The 24,757-nt window shown below is 36.7% G+C and overlaps 1 protein-coding gene and 1 long non-coding RNA gene across 2 annotated transcripts in view; one reads left to right on the forward strand and one right to left on the reverse strand.

The window, feature by feature from the left end:
- Positions 1 to 2,355: 2,355 nt before the first annotated feature.
- Positions 2,356 to 22,218, forward strand: LOC137223963 (uncharacterized). The gene is made up of 3 exons (XR_010943156.1): positions 2,356 to 4,532; positions 4,686 to 4,881; positions 20,186 to 22,218. It is a non-coding gene; the product is annotated as an uncharacterized lncRNA (long non-coding RNA).
- USP38 (ubiquitin specific peptidase 38) overlaps positions 16,260 to 24,757 on the reverse strand; it is a 33,842-nt gene continuing 25,344 nt past the window's right edge. Inside the window, exon 10 of the mRNA XM_067736776.1 lies at positions 16,260 to 17,491. Within this exon, the coding sequence (XP_067592877.1) occupies positions 17,330 to 17,491 (162 nt within the window). The 3' untranslated portion in view covers positions 16,260 to 17,329. The remainder of the gene's footprint in view (positions 17,492 to 24,757) is intronic.

A 24,757-nucleotide genomic window follows, 5' to 3' on the forward strand; every position in this document is an offset into this window, starting at 1 on the left:
TTTTGATCACATTTTTCTCCTACTTGTTACGGTCCCTCTGTCAGAGCATTGACTTTGGAGTTCTGAAGACCTGGATTAAAATCTCAATTATGATTTTTAAAAATCTCAATTTCTGATTTTTTAGCTTCAAAATTTTGAGCAAGTTCCTTAATCTGAGTCTTCACTTTATCCATAAAAGAGTAAGGGAGGGTAAAGGTATGAACTCACTTACGGGGCTGATATAAGTTAACAAGACATATAAATATCTATCAGTATCCAGCACATGATAGACACTCAACATGTTAGTGTCCTTGGATAAAAGCCCTAGAGAAAACAACTCCTTTTCTAACCCAGAAGTTCTCAACCAAGGTTGCACATTTAAATCATGTGAGGAACTTCAAAAAATATTGGTGCCCACTCCCCATGTAATTTAATAGGCCTGGGGCAGGGGCAGGGCCAGGCATGGTATTATTTTTTAAAAGCTTTCCAAGTGTTACTAACATAATACAAGGTTGAAAACTGCTGATCTAGCCAGGAAAGGCTAACCTTTTTATCCCTCTGAAATCAAGATGTGTGTGTGTGTGTCTAGCATACAAAGCAAAACTTGAAAACATGAGATTTATTAAGAGAAAAACGACTGCAGGCCATAACTGACACAGAGAGCTGGCTACACACTTGGCTGACTTCTTAGATTCTATTTTTAATTTTAAATCCACATTGGTTATGTAACACTGTGGCTAAAGGTTTTACATAACAAATCTCTTTGATTTTGTAAAACCCAGATAGTTAATTTGTTGAATAAAACTCTTTATTTCTTTAAAATTATTTCTATAGCAAAACTTCTTTTCATATTGGAAACCTGCAGTTTCTTTATAAGCTAACTTTTTCCTTTTTATTATTTTTTTCTTTTTCCTTCCTTTTTGCGGTACACGGGCCTCTGACTGCCGCGGCCTCTCCCGTCGCGGAGCACAGGCTCCGGACGCGCAGGCCCAGCGGCCACGGCCCACGGGCCCAGCCGCTCCGCGGCATGCGGGACCCTCCTGGACCAGGGCACGAACCCACGTCCCCTGCACCAGCAGGCGGACCCCCAACCACTGTGCCACCAGAGAAACCCTGTATTTTTTTAAAGAACTGTTTACTTTGAATCCTTGCTTTTTTAAATCCCTCATTCATTTTGAGGTTCATTCACTTCCAAAAAGGACTCTGTAAGAAAATTAACTTAGTAAAACAAAAAATAAGGCTAACATTATAATGATATGACAGTTTGGTAAATGCTTAAGAATATATATGGAAGAACTTATATTTTAGAGTTCTTTTTTAAGCTTCATTGGGTTAAAGTTTTTTGGCTTATCTTTTTCTTTATTTTTAAATTTTCTTTATTTTTTAAACTGAAGTATAGTTGACTTACAATGTTGTGTTAGTTTCAGGTGTACAGCAAAGTGATTCAGTTTTTCAGATTCTTTTCCAATATATGTTATTATAAAATACTGAGTATAGTTCCTTATGCTATACAATAGGTCCTTGTTGGTTATCTATTTTATATATATACAGTAGTGTGTATATGTTACTCCCAAACTCCTAATTTATCCCTCCCTCCACCTTTCCACTTTGGTTACCATAAGTTTGTTTCCTTTGTCTGCAAGTCTCTTTCTGTTTTGTAAACAAGTTCATTTGTATCATTTTTTTAGATTCTGCATACAAGCGATATTCATGATATTTGTCTTTCTCTGACTTATTTCACTTAGTATGATAAACTCTAGGTCCATCCATGTTGTTGCAAATAGCAATATTTCATTCTTTTTTATGGCTTTTTTTATACGATGGAGTGATATTCCATTGTATTGATATATATATTCCACGTCTTCTTTATCCATTCATCTGTCGACGCACACTTAGGTTGTTTCCATGTCTTGGCTATTGCAAATAGTGCTTCTATGAACATTGGGGTGCATCCGTATTTTCGAATTATGGTTTTCTCCAGATATATGCTCAGGAGTGGGATTGCAGGGTCATATGGTAGCTCCATGTTTAGTTTTTAAAGGAACCTCCACACCATTTTCCATAGTGGCTCTACTAATTTACATTCCCACCAACAGTGTAGTGTTCCCTTTTCTCCACACCCTCTCCAGCATTTATTATTTGTAGACTTTTTGATGATAGCCATTCTGACTGGTGTGAGATGATACCCCATTGTGGTTTTGACTTGCATTTCTCTAATAATTAGCAGTATTGAGCATCTTTTCATGTGATTGACCATCTGTGTGTCTTCCTTGGAGAAATGTCTATTTAGATATTCTGCCCATTTTTTGATTGGTTTTTTTTTTGATATTGAGTTGTATGAGCTATCTATATATTTTGGAGATTAATCCCTTGTCAGTCACACTGTTTGCAGATATTTTCTCGCATTCTGTAGGTTGTCTTTTTCATTTTGTTTATGGTTTCCTTTGCTGTGCAAACACTTTTAAGATTAATTAGGTCACATCTGTTTATTTTTGTTTTTATTTCCATTACTCTAGGAGATGGATCCAAAAAGATATTGCTGTGATTTGTGTCAAAGAGTGTTCTGCCTATGTTATCCTCTAAGAGTTTTATAGTATCTGGCCTTACATTTAGGTCTTTAATCCATTTTCAGTTTATTTTTGTTTATGGTGTTAGAGAATTTTCTAATTTCATTCTTTACATGTAGCTGTCCAGTTTTCCCAGCACCACTTATTGAAGAGACTGTCTTTTCTCCATTGTATGGTGTTGCCTCCTTTGTTGTAGGTGTGTGGGTTTGTTTCTGGGCTTTCTATCCTGTTCCATTCATCTATAAGTCTGTTTTTGTGCCGGTACCATACTGTTTTGATTACTGTAGCTTTGTAGTGTAGTCTGATGCCAGGGAGCCTGATTCCTCCAGCTCCATTTCTCAAGATTGTTTGGTGATTCGGGGTCTTTTGTGTTTCCATACAAATTTTAAGATTTTTTTTTGCTCTAGAGCTATGAAAAATGCCATTGGTAATTTGATAAGGATTGCATTGAATCTGTAGACTGCCTTGGGCAGTATGGTCATTTTAACAATATTGATTCTTCCAATTCAAGAACACAGTATATCTTTCAATCTGTGTCATCTTTGATTTCTTTCATCAGCATCTTATAGTTTTCACAGTACAGGTCTTTTGCCTCCTTCGGGAGGTTTATTCCTAAGTATTTTATTCTTTTTGATGCAATGGTAAATGGGTTTGTTTCCTTAATTTCTTTTTCTGATCTTTCATTGTGAGTTTATAGAAATGCAACTGATTTCTCTGTGTTAATTTTGTATCCTGCAACTTTACAGAATTCACTGATAAGCTCTAGTAGTTTTCTGGTAGCATATTTAGGATTTTCTATGTATCTGTCATCTGCAAACAGTGACACTTTTACTGTCATAAATGGATGTTGAATTTTATCAAAAGCTTCTCCTACATCTATTGAGATGATCATATGGTTTTTATTCTTCAGTTTGTTAATGTGGTGTATCAAACTGCTTGATTTGCGGAAGTTGAAAAATCCTTGTATCTCTGTGATAAATTCCACTTGATCATGGTGTATGATCCTTTTAATGTTTGTTGGATTCAGTTTGATAGTATTTTGTTGAGGATTTTTGCATCTAAGTTCATCAGTGATATTGGTGTGTAATTTTCTTTCTTTGTGGTATCTTTGTCTGGTTTTGGTATTAGGGTAATGCTGGCCTCATAGAATGAGCCTGGGAGTGTTCCTTCCTGTGCAATTTTTTTGTAATAGTTCAGAAGGATAGATGTTAACTCTTCTCTAAATGTTTGATAGAATTTGCCTGTGAAGCCATATGGTCCTGGGTTTTTGTTTGTTGGGAGTTTTAAAATCACAGATTAAATTTCAGTACTTGTAATTGGTCTGTTCATATTTTCTATTTCTTCCTGGTTCAGTCTTGGGAGATTGTACCTTTCTAAGAATTTGTCCATTTCTTCTATGTCCATTTTATTGGCATACAGTTGCTTGTAGTAGTCTCTTATTGTCCTTTGTACTTCTGTGGTGTCTGTTGTTAACTTCTCCTTTTTCATTTCTAATTTTGTTCATTCAGTCCCTGTCCCTGTTTTTTCTTGATGAGTCTGGCTAAAGGGTTATCAGTTTTGTTTATCTTTTCAAAGAACCAGCTTTTAGTTTCATTGATCTTTGCTATTTTTTTCTTTGTTTCCATTTCATTTATTTCTGCTCTGATCTTTATGATATTTTTCCTTCTACTAACTTTGGGGTTTTTTTGCTCTCCTTTCTCTAGTTGCTTTAGCTGTAAGGTTATTTATTCACCAGTTTTCTTTTTTCTTTTTTCTTTCTTTTTTTTTTTTTTTTTGTGGTACGCAGGCCTCTCACTGTTGTGGCCTCTCCCGTTGTGGAGCACAGGCTCTGGACACGCAGGCTCAGCGGCCATGGCTCACAGGCCCAGCCACTCTGTGGCATGTGGGATCTTCCCGGACCGGGGCACGAACCCGTGTCCCCTGCATCGGCAGGCGGACTCTCAACCACTGCGCCACCAGGGAAGCCCAGTTTTCTTGTTTCTTGAGGTAAGCTTGTATCACTATACGCTTCCCTCTTAGAACTGCTTTTGCTGTGTCCCATTGGTTTTGGATCATTGTGTTTTCATTTTTATCTCCCTCTCTCTCTCTCTCTCTCTCTCTCTCTCTATATATATATATATATATGTATATATTTTGCAGTATGCGGGCCTCTCAGTGTTGTGGCCTCTCCCATTGCGGAGCACAGGCTCTGGACACGCAGGCTCAGCGGCCATGGCTCACGGGCCTAGCTGCTCCATGGCATGTGGGATCTTCCCGGACCGGGACACGAACCCGTGTCCCTGCATCGGCAGGCGGACTCTCAACCACTGCGCCACCAGGGAAGCCCTATCTCTAGGTATTTTTTGATTTCCTCTTTGATTTCTTCAGTGATCCATTGGTTGTTTAGTAGCATATTGTTTAGCCTCCACGTGTTTGTGTTTTTTACAGTTTTTTTCTTGTAGTTGATTTTCACTCATAGTGTTGTGGTCTGAAAAGATGCTTGATATGATTTCAGTTTTCTTAAATTTACCAAGGCTTGCTTTGTGGCCCAGCATGTGATCTACCTGGAGAATATTCTATGTACACTAGAAAAGAATGTGTATTCTGCTGCTTTCATGTGGAATGCTCTATAAATATCACTTAAGTCCACCTGGTCTAATGTGTCATTTAAGGCCTGTGTTTCCTTTATTTGTTTTCCGTCTGGATGATCTTTCAATTGATGTAAGTGGGTTGTTAAAATCCCCCACTATTATTGTGTTACTGTCAATTTCACCTTTTATGGCTATTAGCATTTACCTTATATACTGAGGTGCTCCTATGTTGGGTGCATATATATTTACAATTTTTATATCTTCTTCTTGAATTGATCCCTTGATCATTATTTAATGTCCTTCTTTTTCTCCTGTAACAGTCTTTATTTTAAAGTCTATTTTGTATGATATGAGTATTACTACTCTAGCTTTCTTTGATTTCCATTTGCATAGAATATTTTTTCCATCACCTTACTTTCAGTCTGTATGTGTCTCTAGATCTGAAGTGGGTGTCTTGTAGACAGCATATATATGGGTCTTGTGTTTTTATCCATTCAGCCAGTCTGTCTTTTGGTTGGAGCACTTAATCCATTTACATTTGAGGTAATTATTGATATACACGTTCTTAATGCCATTTTGTTAATTGTTTTGGATTTGTTTTTGTAGATCTTTTTCCTTCCTTTCCTCTTTTGTTATCTTGCCTTGTGATTTGATGACTATTTTTAGTGCTGTGTTTGGATTCCATTTTCTTTTTTGTGTGTATATCTATTATAGATTTTTGGTTTGTGGTTACCATGAGGTTTTGATATAGCAGTGTCTATATATACATGATTATTCTAAGTGGCTGATCTCTTAATTTCAAATGCATTTAAAATATCCTGCATTTGTACTCTCCTGATCTCATGATTACTGGTTTTGATGTATTTGTGTGTGGATGATTTCCTACCTTTACTGTATATTTACCTTTACTGGTGAGCTTTCCCATTTCATACTTTTCTTGTTTCTAGTTGTGGCATTTTCTTTTCCACCTAGAGAAGTTCCTTTAGCATTTGTTGTAAAGCTGGTTTGGTGGTGCTGAATTCTTTTAACTTTTGCTTGTATGTAAAGCTTTTGATTTCTCCATCGAATCCGAAAGAGAGCCTTGCTGGGTAGAGTATTCTTGGTTATAGGTTTTTTGCTTTTATCACTTTAAAAAATCATGTCACTCTCTTCTGGCCTGCAGAGTTTCTGCTGAAAAATCAGCTGATATCCTTATGGGGATGAACTTGTATGTTATTTGTTGCTTCTCCCTTGTTGCTTTTAATATTTTCTCTTTGTCTTTAATTGTTGTCAGTTTGATTATTATGTGTCTTGGTTTCTCCTTGGGTTAACCTGCCTGGCACTCTCTGCACTTCCTGGACTTGGATGACTGTTTCTTTTCCCATGTTAGGCAAGTTTTCATCTGTTATCTCTTCACATATTTCCTCAGGCCCTTTCTTTCTCTCTTGTCCTTCTGGGACCCCTATAATACAAATATTGGTGCATTTATTGTTGCCTCAGAAGTCTCTTAAACTGTCCTCGTTTCTTTTCATTCTTTTTTCTTTATTCTGTTCCATGGCAGTGATTTCCCCCATTCTGTCTTCCAGCTCAGTTATTCACTCTTCTGCCTCATTTATTTTGCTGTTGATTCCTTCTAGTGTATTTTTCATTTCAATTATTGTATTCTTCAACTCTGCTTGGTTGTACTTTATATTTTCTAATTCTTTGTTAATAATTTCTTGTAACTTCTCACTCTGTGCATTCATTCTTTTCCTGAGATCTTGGATAATCATTACATTCAGTACTCTGAACTCTTTCTTGGGTAGACTGCCTATCTTTACTTAGTTGTTCTTCTGGGGTTTTATCTTGTTCCTTCATCTAGAACAGATTCCTTTGCCATCTCATTTTATCTAAATTTCTGTGTTTGCAGACTCAGTTCTGCAGGATGCAGGATTGTAGTATTCTTGCTTCTGGTGTCTGTCTCCTGGTGGGTGAGGTTGGTCTACAGGCTTGTGCAGGCTTCCTGGTGGGAGAAGTTGGTGCCTGTCCACTGGTAGGTGGAGCTGGGTCTTGGCAGTCTGGTGAGCAGGTCCATGTCAAGGGGTGTGTCTAGAGGCAGCTGTGGGCTCAGGAAGTTTTTAGGTGGCTTGTGTGCTGATAGGTGGGGCTGTGTTCCCACCCTGTTGGTTGTTTGGCCTGAGGCTTCCAGCACTGGAGTCTACAGGCTGTTGGGTGGGGCCAGGTCTTCACGCTGATGACACAAGCAAGACGTCTGCCTCCTCAAGTCCACATAGCTGAACTTTCCCTGAAATCTCTACCACCAGTGTCCACATCCCCAGGGAGAGTCATAGTCACACCCCGCCTCCCCAGGAGACACTCCAAGACCAGCAGGTAGGTCCAGCCCAGGCTCCCATGAAAACTCTGCTTTTGCCCTGTGTCCCGGTATGTGTGAGACCTTGTGTGCACTCTCCAAAAGTGGGGTCTCTGTTCCCCCCAGTCCTGTGGAGCTCCTGCAATCAAGCCCCACTGGCCTTCAAAGCCAAATACTCTGTGGGCTCCTCCTAATGCCAGACTCCCAGGCTGGGGAGCCTGATGTGGGGCTCAGAGCTCTCACTCCTGTGGGAGAATTTCTGCAATATAATTTTCTCCAGTTTGTGGATTGCCCACCTAGGGAGTACGGGATTTGATTATATCACAAGTGCGCCTCTCCTGCCATCTTGTGGCTTCTTCTTTATATCCTTGGATGAAGACTACCTTTTTTGGCAGGTTCCAGTCTTTTTTATTGATTGTTGTTCAGCAGTTGTGATTTTGGTGTGCTCGTGAGAGGAAGTGAGCCCAACATCCTTCTACTCTGCCATCTTGTCCCAAGCTCCTCTCAGTTAGTTCTTATTCCATCCCTGGTATAGCAAGAAACTCGGGTCATGAGGACTGAGTGAAGTACAGTCAGGACTCCAGCACTATTTCTCTACAATTCTCTTGCTTTGCTTTGCTTTGCTTTGCCCTCCTTTGTGTGTAGGCTTTGTCTTCAAGGTGACATCCTTCACTACTGAAAGAAGACCATGAGCAGCAACAGTGGCAACATGCTTTCTGGTTCCCTTCCAGTGGAAGAGAGTCATTGGGTTAACTTCAATTCAAATTTCCTTGCTTTCACTTTAACCTGTTAGTTACAAGATCACATTATCCAAGGTTTAACCTTATTCCTGTAGATTATGTTACTAAGTTATTAATCATAGTTAACATTTCCTAATAAGTTTTCCTAAGATGTGAAGAACTTATCCATTACTTCAGGACTATTTAGTTTCAGAAATCTAAACTTATTAGGAAAAACAGAGGGTAAAAATATATACAAAGTACAACACTTATGAGATAAGATGCCATATATATATTATTTTCTCTGAAATATTCATTTAAAAAGCTCTCTTTGTATAGTGCATATTATGTGAAGTGCATAATCATAGGAAAATATATACTGGGAATTAAGAACTGGAACTAAGAATACAACATCAAAATGGTGATTTATATTAAGATATGTGTACTGGACAGATTATGCCAATTATGTCTTCCTTAAACTGTGCTGGGCACGCAATAAGCATTCAATCCCCTTTTAAAAGAGGTAGCAAAAAGTTTTTGAAGAGGTAGTCTATGAAAATATAACTGCTTTTGTAAATAACATTATCATAAAAAGAATGGAACTAAATGACAAAGAACATTATGGATTTGAGGTTAAGACTTACTTTCGAAATATTTTTGTTCTTTCCAAATGTGAGTTAAAAATATAATAGGCCTTCTGAACCTGCCACAAAGTCCCACAATACCTCTAGACATTATGAGAGCTCTTTACTTCTACATCCAAAGGATTCTTCTGGAAACTTAAAGTAAGGAAACGAAAGTCAGGGATCTCTAACACAATGCTGCCCTGTTTCTCTGATTATTCAGCTGGAAGAGAAGTGATGGGAAGATACTTGGGGAATGAGCTACATTCCTTTCTCCAACATGAGCTATGTAAATGTCATGAGTCAGAGGTGCACAGGCATTTTCTTAGTGGATGGGTTACAAGGGCTTACATATCCAACAACATCACATGTATTTTCTTCTCTGTATATCTCTCTGGAAAAAAATTCTACTTTTCTCAATGTGTCAATAAACATCCTTGAAAGAATAGACTTAGATTTCTAGTTTTTTATTTTTGTTAGTGAGGCCTAATGTACTCTTCTCAGCAGCAATGAGCAGCTTCATTTAAACTGATTACCTTAGGCTGAACTAAAGAGAAACAGTAGTTCTCTAGACAGCCTTCAGTCAGACCTTATATGCAAGAGTCAGAGGAAAGTACAAGGGTTAGGAATATGGGAGAAAGAAAAGACCTAATACGACAATCAAATAAAGCTGCATGAAAGCAATGGAGATGCTAATTACTGAGGAATAAAATGATCCTTAGCAATCCTTAGTATTAGCTTATTGAAAAGGGTCAGTTAGATGAGTTTTTGAATGAAGTGTCTCATTATTCTGGTTCCAAATCTTCCATAGGTATAAATACTTTAAATTCAGCAAATAAGAAGAGCGATCAAGATGGCATAGTAGTAGGACATGGAGGTCACCTCCTCCCAAAAATAAATCAAAAATATATCAACATGTGGGACTATTCTCACAGAACATCTACTGCATGCTAGCAGACCTCAGACTTCCAAAAGGGCAAGAAAATCTCCATGTAACCAGGTAGGACAAAAGACAAAGAAAAAAAAAAAAAAAAAAGGAATCAGGATGGGACCTGTGGCCCTGGGAGTGAGCTGTGAAAGAGGAAAGGTTCCTGCACCCTGGGAAGTCCTCTCTCTGGTGGGGAGATCAGCCTGGATGGAGGAGGCGCTTTGGAGCCTCGGAGGAGAGTGCAGCAACCTGTTTTTGGGAGGCAAAATGGAGAGAGACGAACAGATTGTCAGTGCTGCTGCCCTGCAATCCCCAGCCTGAGATGCATGTCTGCTGGTGCAGATGGGGGCTGGGTGCTGAAGCTCAGGCTTCAGAGGTCAGGCCCAGGGAGAGGACTGGGCTCGGCTGTGAGGAGACAGCCTGAAAGGGCTGGAGTGTGATGTGGCTGTAACCGAGCGTGCAAGCAGACGAATCCTTGGCCTGCTGTAGAGGTGAGGCGCCATTGCTGGGGGGCGGGCGAGGGGAGGGCCCAGCCCTGCCATAGGAGACTCTTTCCCCATGTGCGCACTCTCAGGTGACAGGACACTGCTGTCACGAGCCCTGGGGGTGGGTGTGAGCTGCTGCCACCAATGCACACCACTGCTGAAATATCAGGGAGCAGGTGCCAACTGCTGCCTCTGCCGTTGCAGGCTCTGGAGCACGTGTGAGCTGCCACCACTGAGAGATCTGGGAGTGTGTGCCAGCCGTTGCCACCACTGTTGTGGGATCTAGGAGCATGTACAAGCCTCTGCTGTTGAGATCTGGGAGTGCGTACTGGCCACCACTGCCCTGTTGAGGGCTCTGGGAGGGTGCACGAACCACCACATCTGTGTATCCCCTATCAAGGGGATAACAGCCAGCACACGCTGAGGAAAAAGGTGGCAGGCATCCATACTAAAAAGAGCCCTTGCGCCCAAAATAATAAACCTACCCAAGGTGCACAGGGACACTCCCACGTATAAATAGCTTTCCAAGACCACAGTAGATAACTGTTTCTCCTAAACTCAGAGTAAGAGAAATGTAAGTAAAATGAAGAAGCAGAGGAACCACTCCCACTTAAAAGACCAAGAGAATTCCCCTGAAAGAACAACGAAAGAGACCTCTTCAGTCTAATAGACACCAAGTTTAAAGAGGAGATAATGAAAATACTAAAGGAATTAGAAAGGCTGTCGACAGAAATGCAGATTACTTTAAAAAGGAACTAGAAAATAGGAGGAGGAGCCAAGGAAAATTAGAAAATTCATTTGCAGAGGCAAAAGCTGAACTAAAGGCAATGAACAGCAGTAAGAATGAAGTAAGAATGAAGAATGAGTAAATGATCTGGAAGATAGAATAATGGAAATCACCCAGTCAGAACAGCGGACAGAAAGCCAAATGAAAAGAAATGAAAGCAGTATGAGAGACCTATAGGATAATTAAAAGCCTGCCAATCTATGCATAATAGGGATTCCAGAAGGAGAAGAAGGAGAAAAGGGGATTGAAAATGTATTTGAAGAAATTATGGCTGAAAACTTCTCAAACTTAAAGAAGGAAACAGATATCCAGGTACAGGAAGCACAGGGTTCCAAAGAAGATGAACCCAAACAGACGTACACCAAGACATATTATAATTAAAATGGCAAATGTTAAAGAAAGGATTCTAAAGGCAGCAAGAGAAAAACAAGGTTAATTACAAGGGAACCCCCATAGGGCTATCAGCTGATTTTTCTACAGAAATGTTACAGGCCAGAAGAGAATGGCAAAATATATTCAAAGTCTTGAAAGGGAAAAGTCTGCAACCGAGAATACTCCACCCAGCAAGATTACCGTTTAAAATAGAAAGAGATAAGGAATTTCTTAGAAAAGCAAAAACTGAAAGAATACAGCAATACTAAACCTATCCTAAAAGAAATATTGAAAGGATTTCTCTAAATAGAAAAGAGGCAAGAAGCTATAGGAAAGAGGAAATCACAATAGGAAAGTAAATCACTTAAATGAGCCAGTATACAGATTAAAAAGAAAAAAAAATCTATTTGTGAAAGTGATGATAACCACAAGGAACAGCAAAAGGATGAACATGAAGCTGTAAAAGAGGACATCAAAATCACAAAATGTGGGGGAGGAGAGAAAGAAAATTTAGATTCTTTTTTTGGTTTTAATTTTATTTTAAAGAATGCATTTGAGCCTATATGACTACCAGTCTAAGGCAAAGTAGATGTAGGAAGGGGTTAACATACTTGAAAAACAGGGTAACCAAAACAAATCAAAAACATACAATAAAGTCACAAACACCAAAGGGAAGAGAACATAAGTATAATCCAAAAAAAAAAAAAAAATCAAATCACAAAAGGAAAAGCAAAAAAGAAAAAGGGACAAGGAAGAAATATAAAAACAACAGGAAAACAAGGTTTAAAATAGTAATAAATACATATCAATAATTACCTTAAATGTCAATGGACTAAATGATCCAATCAAAAGACATAAGAGTGGCAGATTGGATAAAAAAAACAAGAGCCTATAATATGCTGCCTACAAGAGAGTCACTTTAGGGCAAAGGACACACATAGATTGAAAGTAAGGGGATGGAGAAAGATATTTCACGCAAACATAAATGACAAGAAAGTAGGGGTCGCAATGCTCATATTAGACAAAATAGACTTTAAAACAAAGGCCATAAAGAAAGATAAGGACACTATAACATGATAAAAGTATCAATACAGGAAGAGGATTTTACACAACCAGTGGTATTCATCCCATGTTCACAAGTATGGTTCAACATATGCAAATCAATGTGATACACCACATCAACAAAAGACAAAAACCACACAATCATCTCAACAGATGCAGAAAAAACATTTGACAAAATTCTACATCCATTCATGATAAAAACTCCTATTAAAGTAGATATAGAAGGAACATATCTCAACATAATAAAAGCTATTTATGACAAACCCAGAGCCAATATAACACTCAACGGTGAAAAGGTGAAAGCCTTCCCACTAAAATCAATACAACATGATAAAGATGCCCACTCTCACCACTTTTATTCAACTTACTACTGAAGTCCTAGCCACAGCACTCAGGCAAGAAAAATAAATAAAAGGTATCCAAATTGGAAGGGAAGAGGTAAAACTGTCATTACATGCAGATGACATGATACTATATATAGAAAACCCTCAAGATTCCACACAAAAACTACTAGAACTGATAAACAAATTCAGCAAGGTAGCAGGATACGAGATTAACATACAGAAATCAGTTGCATTTCTTTACACTAACAATGAAATATCAGAAAGGGAATGTAAAAAAGAGACTACCTTTTATAATTGCACCCAAAAAAAAAAAAAGTACTTAGGAATAAACCTGGCTAAGAAGGCAAAAGACTTAAATGCTGAGAACTGTGAAACATTAATAAAGGAAACTAAAGGTGATTCAAAGAAATGGAAAGGTATCCCACGCTCTTGGATTGGAAGAATTAATATTGTTAAATGGCCATACTGCCCAAAACAATCTACAGATTTAATGAGATCCCTAACAAATTACCCATGACATTTTTCACAGAAATAGAATAATCCTAAAATTTGTATGGAACCATAAAAGACTCAGAATTGCCAAAGCAATCCTGAGGAAAGAGAACGAAGATGGAGGCATAACCCTCCCAGACCTCAGATAATACTACAAAGCTACAGTAATCACAGCAGCATGGTACTGGCACAAAAACAGACATACAGATACATGGGACAGAATAGCGAGCCCCAAAATAAACCCACACACCTATGGACAATTAATCTTAGACAAAGGAGGCAAGAATATACAATAGGAAAAAAGACAGTCTCTTCAGCAATGGGTGCTGGGAAAGCTGGACAGCCGCATGTAAATCAGTGAAGTTAGAACACACCCCGACCCTATGCATAAAAATAGACTCAAATGGCTTAAAGACTTAAACATAAGACATGACACCATAAAACTCCTAGAAGAGATAATAAGCAAAACATTCTCTGACAGAAATTGTACCAATGTTTTCTTAGGTCAGTCTCCCAAGGCAATAGAAATAAAAACGAAAATAAACAAATGAGATCTAATGAAATTTACAAAGGAAACCATAAACAAAATGAAAAGACAACCTACGGAATGGAAGAAAATATTTGCAAACTATGTGACCGACAAGGGCTTAATTTCCAAAATATACAAACAGCTCATACAACTCAATAACAAAGAAACAACTCAATAGAAAAATGGCCAGAAGACCTAAATAGACATTCTTCAAAGACACACAGATAACCGATAGGCACATGAAAAGATGCTCAACATCACTAATTATTAGACAAATGCAAATCAAAACTACAATGAGGTACCAACTCACACCAGTCAGAATGGCCATCACTAAAAACTCTACAAATAACAAATGCTGGAGAGACTGTGGAGAAAAGGGAACTCTCCTACACTGTTGGTGGGAATGTAAGTTGGTGCAGCCACTATGGAAAACAGTATGAAGGTTCCTCAAAAAGCTAAAAACAGAATTACCATATGATCTAGCAATCCCACTCCTGGGCATATATCCAGACAAAACTATAATTCAAAAAGATACATGCACCCCTATGTTCATAGCAGCACTATTCACAATAGCCAAGACATGGAAACAATGTAAATGTCCATCAACAAATGAATGGATAAAGAAGATGTGGTACATATACACAATGGAATACTACTCAGCCATAAAAAAGAATGAAATAATGCCATTTGCAGCAACATGGATGGAACTATAGATTACCATACTAAGTGAAATAAGTCAGAAAGAGAAAGACAATATATCACTTATACATGGAATCTAAAATATGACACAAAGGAACATATCTACAAAACAGAAACAGACACACAGACATAGAGAACAGACTTGTGGTTGCAAAGGCGGAGGAGGGGCATGGGAGGGATGGACTGGGAGTTTGGGGTTAGCAGGTACAAACTATAACATATAGAAGGGATAAACGACAAGGTCCTACTGTATAGCACAGGGAACTGTATTCAATATTCTGAGCTAAGCCAAAATGGAAAAGAATATAATAAAGAATGTATATATATGTATAATTGAATCACTTTGCTGTACAACAGAAATTAGCACAGCATTGTAAATCAACTATACTTCAATTAAAAAAATTCACATACAGAGTGAAGTAAGAGAAAAACTAATACCATATGCTAACACATATATATGGAATCTAAAAAAAAAATGGTTCTGTTGAACCTAGGGGCAGGACAGGAATAAAGACACAGACGTAGAGAATGGACTTGAGGACATGGGGAAGGGGAAGGATAAGCTGGGACAAAGTGAGAGAGTGGCATGGACGTATATACGCTACCAAATGTAAAATAGTTAGCTAGTGGGAAGCAGCCACATAGCACAGGGAGATCAGCTTCATGCTTTGTGTCCACCTAGAGGGGTGGGAGGGAGACCAAGAAGGAGATATGGGGATATATGTATATGTATAGTTGATTCACTCTGCTATACAGCAGAAACTAACACACCATTGTAAAGCAGTTATACTCCAATAAAAATGTTTTTAAAAAAAGGAAAAAATTAACAATTTTCTCTAAAATAAATAAAAGTTCAGCAAATAATTAATGTTACTATATTTTTAATCTTAAAAGGAAATCTTTAATTTCCAGTCTTTGGTAGTGGTATGAAGTTATCTAAATATGCTCAGTATTATTATATAACTAGAGTTTCATCTTTCTCTTATCATTTTGAAAATTCAATATGTATTACCTTGACACATAAAAATCTTTGAATGACTTGCTATTTTCATAGATAAAACTTTGTGTAGGTCTAATTGTCTTTATGGAAGTTTCTAGTAGAAGCAGCTGAGCCCACTATCAACCCACCAAGTATTACATGACTTTACCAATTTCAATAGATGCTAAGACTGATATAGTCTGACTATAAATCATTATCTAGCCAGTGGATAACTGAACGCATAGCTTAGACATTCATTATTAGAACAATAGGAAGTCCAGAGGAAAGACAGTTGATAAAAAAAACTTTCTGGTTCAGTGATTTATAGGCAAGAGAAGTCTCAATTCTGCAAAAGAATTTCCAGTTTTTAACTAATCCAGTCAGTTTTCCTAATCTTCCTGGTGACTAGAAACAGGTTAGGAGTGGAGTAGTAGAATGAAGATGAGGAGTTCTGTTTTTAACCACTGCCATTAAAAGCTTGGGAAAAAGATAAACCCAAATCACCAAAGAACATTCTTTCCTTAAAATGTTTTCAAAATAAATATGTGACCAATCTTCAGAACAATGTACACCATGGATAAGTTAAAACTTTTAGGAATGGGGACAATTGGGATAACTTCTAAATACTGTATAATCAAGACCCAGGAGAAGTGACTTGTTTCCAGTTTCCTGGCAAAAGAAAATGTGGGACCACAGGGGCTGACATTTCGACATTTTATCTGAAACTGTGAAACAGAAACAACTGTGCAAAACGCATGACTCAAATGAGAAAAAACAAAAAACCCCACAAATGTATAACTCTAAAAATATGTGATCAATGTTTAATATTCTGAGGATTAAGTAACAAAATCGAAAAAATTTTTTTACTTGACTAGGTTGATTTCCTCTGAATTCTTCTAAGAGTTAAAAACAAACTATTACACTTATTGATTTAGAACCATCAGATTTTACTTCAGGAAAATCTAATACCTTTCAAAAGGTTATAATTTTAACATTAGCACAAAAAATTACTTCCTAACATTTCATTTGTAAAAAACTTTTCCGCAGCCAAAGATTCCTATTTTTGAATTACAGTACTGCAAGGCACATACAGAACTCACCTCCTTCAAAACACACAGAAGATATACTCCCTGAAATAGAATTTTTAAAATCCTCAAACAATTAGAAACACTACAAAGTTAGCAATTTTTAGGTAAAAATGTGGCTCCTACAGGATCATGCACCTTTCTTAAAATCAATTCAGCACATATGTATAAATAATCCTTTTTTAAAACATTTGTACTTGAAATGTAGATACAGTGATGCTGAAGACAGCACTGAACAAACCTGAAAAGTACTACAGCTCGATAAAGTTTATGTTATTGCCTTCATGAGAGACTATATCATCTCTAGTATTCTCAAAGACTTGAATTTAATAATGGGGTAACTACACAGGAAATAAAAGATTTTCTTTCTTTCCTTACTAACAATATTTCCTTCACCTCTAACACCAATTCTTTTATAAAGGATGCTAAATGAAATCTATCTTTTGTTCAGTAAAACTGAGGACAGGACCATTTAATTGCCTCTACTAAATTTAATGCAGCTTAATTAGGGACCAGGTACATATTTGCCTCTGAAAATTTTTGGTCAAGCATGTCTAACCATAAAAGAAAATGGAATTTTAAGAGGTAGATTTTTTCCCAATGATGCATTTTGTTAATAAACGTTTTGTCAACAAAATGAAAACAAGCACTATGTTTTCTTGTATAACGGTCTAATGAAAAGAAAAATAAAAGATAGATATGATATTTGTTACAGTCTGACATTTAAACAGTCATAGTATTGGATGTTTTGTGACCAGTGCATTTTGGACTCTCTCAGCATCAAAATACGAGTCTGCCAACTGTATTAAACCCTCCTCCACCCCCACCACCAGTTGGTCCACAGCTTCCTGGTGGATCATTGTCGTCAAATCCATTGGGCCGAAATGAACAGGATGCAGATGCAGCTTGTAGGGCCCGGGCTCGAGCATTCAGCTCTTGTTCCTAAAATTAAAAATTGTTTTTATGAAATTAAAATTCTAAATACAGTGGATGGGTATCACCTACACAAATATTTTTAAATTGCCTTAATCCTTAATAAGCATCCTTCAAATCTCAGTAACTTTAAAAATATTGATTACACTAGTCTTTACCAAATCTTACTAAAGTCGAGTACCTAATCACAGATGAAGCGAACAAGGTAGAGAGCAAAATCCTAGTATAACTCTACAGAATGACAGATCCTAAAGGCCATTCTCTTTCAGTACCCTCCTTTACAGAAGATGAAACTGAAGCTCCACAGTCTTAAAATTTCTCTACAGAAATATCACAGTTGTTGCAACACTCATCACCGTATACAAGAATGGATTTCTTTTCTAATACACAGAACACAGGATTCAAAGGTTACACTTTCTGTCAAGTGGAGCTATTTTGGAAGTGGGTGATTACAGTAAAAGGTATAAATAATGAAAGAAGGCTGAATTTTTTTCCTACCCTTTCCTCAGAATATTTCTCAGTAAATAACAGCTCAAAAACACTGCTAAGGAAAAGGAGCCTGTCTCCTTACAGTATTACTTAAAACTTCCCCCTACCAGATTATTAGAACTTTTATAAGGAACCATATTCATCTATGTGCCTGACACATATTAAGTGCTCAGTAAATATTAATGATTTCAGACTAGAACACTATTAGGTACTTGGCCACGAAAGGAACAAATGTGAATAAGCACTTATTTATTTATTTATTTATAAAGAAACTGCAAATTCATTTGGCAAGGTGTAGAACTGGATTCTAAAACTGGCACAAACTCCTAGGAAGAAAATATTCTGATATATGTCCATGTTCCTGGGAAAGAGTCTATAACTTTCAAGTGAGGTCATCGGTGTCAACAAGGTCTAAAAGCCACTAGCAACAGCACAACCCTTAAATGGTTAGGTATAATCATCCTGAAGAACTTTCATAGTACAGTCAACGTTAATAACAAAAACTGTACTACTTTCAATTTTTCAACTAAAAGCCCAATTACTTTGCTCCTCCTGGCAAGGTAATTTTATTTTACAATTTCTAGCTAAATTTTCTTGATTGACTATTCTACCCCCTTCATGAGATGCCCAATTTTTATTATGGAGAAAAAAATCCCAGGCTTAACCTGACATCTGTCCCTCATATTACGGACACCCTGTTTCTCAGTAAGCATACAGCGACTGCTGTGTGATTCCCAATACACAAAATTATCAAGAACCACATATTTTTAGGGCTGAATGTGACCTAAGAAATCCTTATAGCAGAATGGCCTAATTAACCAGTCTCTGACAGGCCTTAGAAAGGCTTTTAAAACTTAATTTGCAGGATATTTCTCAAAAACATTTTTTTAATTAACTATCATTTACAACATTTATACCTGCTGGCTCCTCTGTATCATGTCCAACCACACAATATTTTTCAGGAGCTATAGTAATTTATTCTTCAATTTGTAAAATTAAAGTAAGAATTACATACATTTTACAGAGAGAAAATAAAAGCTGCAATGGATCTATCAGAAATAGACACAAAAATAAGAAACAAAAATCCTCTATTATGGCTCTATAATCTATTAAGCTATCTAAACAAGCAATGAAAATATGACTCTGGATCTAAGAAACAATATCTAGTTTAGGATACAGATCATCTTCCCCAATGAAATAAATAAAACTGAGTAAATATGCAAGGCAGAGTTCAAGAAGTTCTGCTCCCAAAAGATACGGCAAATTTTGCCTGGACTTTGTTAAAAAGTGACTTCTCACCAGAAACTGTGTTGAAGGACCTACAAAATACAAAACTTAGTAACTCCACTGCTTCTGAGACACCTGAAACCTATATTATATTTTAAGATAGAGAGCTTCCCAAGAAAGAAATATTCCATTTTTACTTTCTTAGCTATTTATATAAATACATGGCTTGAATCTAAAAAAAGAAGAAAGAAAAAAGAAAAAAAGGTTCTGAAGAACCTAGGGGCAGGATAGGAATAAAGATACAGACCTAGAGAATGGACTTGAGGACACGGGGAGGGGGAGGGGGAAGGGTAAGATGGGACGAAGTGAGAAAGTGGCATGGACAAATATACACTATCAAATGTAAAACAGATAGCTAGTGGGATGTAGCTGCATGGCCCAGGGAAATCAGCTCGGTGCTTTGTGACCACCTAGAGGGGTGGGATAGGGAGGGTGGGAGGGAGGGAGATGCAAGAGGGGGGAGATATGGGGATATATGTAAATGTATAGCCAATTCACTTCGTTATAAAGCAGAAACTAACACACCATTGTAAAGCAATTATACTCCAATAAAGATGTTAAATAAATAAATACATACATACATACATACATGGCTGAGGGAGAAAAATGTATGATATTCTGTTTTCAGAAGATAAGCTTAAACTATGGATAGAAGTAGGGGAAACTGCTTTTCATTTTATTTCTTTTAATACAGATGACAATATTAGGTAAATGTCACAAACTATGAATCTCAGTGCATATGTAATTTATATCCCAAATTTATATCAAGTATTAAAATTAATTCTTATTTCAGCAGTGGACTGTACATCTAGTGACAAAAAGGAGTTCCTGTTGCTTTGGGACAAAAACCTTTCAGTATACTTAGATCTCTCATTTAAATAAATCTGTAAACATTAAATTAATCCATCTTTTTTTTTCTTTACACAGATATAATGTATACTCTTCTGTATGTGTGATGAAGAAAAAAATTAAGACAAAGTCCCACCTTCTCCAAAGAAACAAAGGAAAGAAACCGAACACGAAAGGAGAGAACTGTCTGCAGCTGGTGTGGGACACATGGGGATAGGTGGTGCGACTCACACAGCTTTTCTCTCACTGGATCCTAACTGAAAGCATGATTTTGGTAGTCCAGACACTAAAATAATGGAGATACTCCTAATGGAAGTTGGGGAGAGAAATATATATGAAGAGATAAGCCTTTTCCAAAATTTACTTTAAGATCCACAATTCGCATTGCTCTCTTATGTGTCAGGCTATGATACAGAGTAGAAAATAGTTTGTCAGACAGGATTTTTTTGCCTAGCTTTTCACAACCACTAATCCTGCTAATACTATAGAAACAGCAAGAGTCTTTCTAACACTTGTAAATCTAGTTGTGACTTTACTCAACTCCACACCCTTATTTTTACTAAGATCTGATTAAGTTTTTTACAACTGTTTTATAAATAGGTATAATGCTGTTTCTTAAAGCCAAAGTTGTATCCTAGACATAGCAATCTATTACACAGCATTATTACTATGAAATGGGCACAAACTTTTAACTATACCCCAGGAATGAATGTAAAAACAAAACTGAGAATAAGAGCAAAAACATACACATACAGGTTCCACTTGTTCAAAACTAAGAAATGATAGCTGAAAACGGCTGTATACAAAAATCTCAACATCACACATTCTCACTGCCTGGCAATTATGAGAACATGTTCATCAGTAGAACAGAAGAAACACTATAGTCTCCTAATACAAACTTAAGATGCCAGATAACTCAGTTACACAGTATGAGAAACATCACAATTCAAACCTTATCAATTAAAGTCTAAATATATTTAAGTTTCTAATTAAGAGTTGAGTATGTTTTTGTAATTTGCTTTAAAAAAGCACTTTGATAATGAAGCTTTAATAGCCTAAGAGTCTTAATACAGGTAAATAAATAAATACCTTAATGTAAAATTTAGTGATATCTTTTTTGCATTAAACAACTGGCCTGAGACTTAAAATGGAATTCAGAACAACTGCACAACACTGAAAAACTGAATTAACAAAGTACATAATGGTTTTCCTTTATAATGACATAAGGGTATTAAAATAATAATGAAAAGAATGGCTCATTACATACAACATTGTAAAATCAGGATGTAATGGGGTAAATGGCAAGATAGAGAAAATCATGTAGAGCCAGGTTGCAATACAAATAGTTGTTATGGTTAAAAGAGCTTTTGGCATTACAATTACACAAATTAGAGTAGTTTCTGCATATTTCCAAAAGTCAAGATTGCACTGGGCCTTATTTCCTTATTTTATACTGTAGAAAATTTCTATTTTAACCTAACCTTCTCACACTCCACCTCTCTGATCTTCAAGAATCATGAGTCCTATCTAAGTGCTTATTCAATATGTAGTGAGGAGGACATGTTCGAGTATACTCTATTACCTTGAACATAAGCCTTCTGACTGGATGTTAGAGTCTTTGGTAGTGAATAATGAATATTCTGAGTTTCTAATTTTTTTTTCTGTAAAATGTACTGTTTTTGTGTGACTCTGGAACATTGCCACACTCCTTTAAAAATGTATCATGTATCGTTATCTGAGTATTGTTTAATACAGTAAATTTGAAAACTTTTTGAGTAAACTTCCCTCTAAAAATCAGTACTATTTTTTCTCTTATTCTGTATCCTTTAGGAGTCTGTAATAAAAAACTTTTAGAAACTTACTTATTTAAACTCATACAATCATTTGGACTACCCAATTAATACACCCACAATTTTAACTACAATTTACTGTTGGTCCTTTATGTTGATAGCAAGTGGCAGGTTTCAAAGAAAAATGCTTTCAGCAAGGTCTTTATTAACTTTAAAGTAAGAAAAAGCGCTAACTCTGTGCGAAAAGTATAAGTAAATTCAGCTCATATGAAACCTTTACTCCACAGTTTTTATTTACTAATTGTTCTATTACTGCCATGATTCTACTGATCAAGTCCTTAAAGAATACAAATATCCTTTCTTTACATATTCTACCTTTTAGTGTCCTTTATTTCATCCACCTGACTGTCAATAAATAGTCCTTAAAATATTTATACAAAGGTCTAGAAGGAATAAATACAAATTTAGCAGTTGTTTCCCCTGGCAGGTGGGACTGAAGGGAAGAGGAAAATACTTCCATTTTATTAAGCTTCCTAAATTTCTGTATGGCATGATTTTATAATGATCACATCTTTTCTAATTAAAAACAAACAAGGTTACTCAACATAGTTTTGGAAGTTTTAGCCACAGCAATCAGAGAAGAAAAAGAAATAAAAGGAATCCAAATTGGTAAAGAAGTAAAGCTGTCACTGTTTGCAGATGACATGATACTATACATAGAGAATCCTAAAGATGCTACCAGAAAACTACTAGAGCTAATCAATGAATTTGGTAAAGTAGCAGGATACAAAATTAATGCACAGAAATCTCTGGCATTCCTATACACTAATGATGAAAAATCTGAAAGTGAAATTACGAAAACACTCCCATTTACCATTGCAACAAAAAGAATAAAATATCTAGGAATAAACCTACCTAAGGAGACAAAAGACCTGTATGCAGAAAATTATAAGATACTGATGAAAGAAATTAAAGATGATACAATACATAGAGAGATATACCATGTTTTTGGATTGGAAGAATCAACACTGTGAAAATGACTCTACTACCCAAAGCAATCTACAGATTCAGTGCAATTCCTATCAAATGACCACTGGCATTTTTCACAGAACTAGAACAAAAACTTTCACAATTTGTATGGAAACACAAAAGACCCCGAATAGCCAAAGCAATCCTGAGAATGAAAAATGGAGCTGGAGGAATCAGGCTGCCTGACTTCAGACTATACTACAAAGCTACCGTAATCAAGACAGTATGGTACTGGCACAAAAACAGAAAGATAGATCAATGGAACAGGATAAGAAAGCCCAGAGATAAACCCACACACATATGGTCACCTTAGCTTTGATAAAGGAGGTGAGAATATACAGTGGAGAAGAGACAGCCTCTTCAATAAGTGGTGCTGGGAAAACTGGACAGGTACATGTAAAAGTATGAAATTAGAACACTCCCTAACACCATACACAAAAATAAACTCAAAATGGATTAAAGACCTAAATGTAAGGCCAGACACTATCAAACTCTTAGAGGAAAACATAGGCAGAACACTATGACATAAATCACAGCAAGATCCTTTTTGACCCACCTCATACAGAAATGGAAATAAAAACAAAAATAAACAAATGGGACCTAATGAAACTTCAAAGCTTTTGCACAGCAAAGGAAACCATAAACAAGACCAAAAGACAACTCTCAGAATGGGAGAAAATATTTGCAAATGAAGCAACTGACAAAGGATTAATCTCCAAAATATACAAGCAGCTCATGCAGCTCAATATCAAAAAAACAACAACCCAATCCAAAAATGGGTAGAAGACCTAAATAGACATTTCTCCGAAGAAGATATACAGATTGCCAACAAACACATGAAAGAATGCTCAACATGATTAATCATTAGAGAAATGCAAATCAAAACTAGAATGAAATATCATCTCACATGGGTCAGAATGGCCATCATCAAAAAACCTACAAACAATAAATGCTGGAGAGGGTGTGGAGAAAGGGGAACACTCTTGCACTGTTGGTGGGAATGTAAATTGATACAGCCACTATGGAGAACAGTATGGAGGTTCCTTAAAAAACTACAAATAGAACTACCATACGATCCAGCAATCCCACTATTGGGCATATACCCTGAGAAAACCATAATTCAAAAAGAGTCATGTACCAAAATGTTCATTGCAGCTCTATTTACAATAGCCAGGACATGGAAGCAACCTAAGTGTCCATCAACAAATGAATGGATAAAGAAGATGTGGCACATATATACAATGGAATATTACTCAGCCATAAAAAGAAATGAAACTGAGTTATTAGTAGTGAGGTGGATGGACCTAGAGTCTGTCATACAGAGTGAAGTAAGTCAGAAAGAGAAAAACAAATACTGTATGCTAACACATATATTTGGAATCTAAGAAAATAAAAAAAGGTCATGAAGAACCTAGGGGCAAGATGGGAATAAAGACACAGACCTACTGGAGAATGGACTTGAGGATATGGGGAGGGGGAAGGGTAAGCTGTGACAAAGTGAGAGAGTGTCATGGACATATATACACTACCAAACGTAAAATAGATAGCTAGTGGGAAGCAGCCGCATAGCACAGGGAGATCAGCTCAGTGCTTTGTGACCACCTAGAGGGGTGGGATAGGGAGGTTGGGAGGGAGGGAGACGCAAGAAGGAAGAGATATGGGAACATATGTATATGTATAACTGATTCACTTTGTTATAAAGCAGAAACTAACACACCATTGTAAAGCAATTATACTGCAATAAAGATGTTAAAAAAAACAGAAAAAAAACAAACAAGTGCTTCTATACTGCATGTACTTGTGACTTTTCATTACTAATTTGTAACATTAG

Source organism: Pseudorca crassidens, chromosome 4 (genome assembly GCF_039906515.1).
Source record: "Pseudorca crassidens isolate mPseCra1 chromosome 4, mPseCra1.hap1, whole genome shotgun sequence".
Classification (NCBI taxonomy): domain Eukaryota; kingdom Metazoa; phylum Chordata; class Mammalia; order Artiodactyla; family Delphinidae; genus Pseudorca; species Pseudorca crassidens.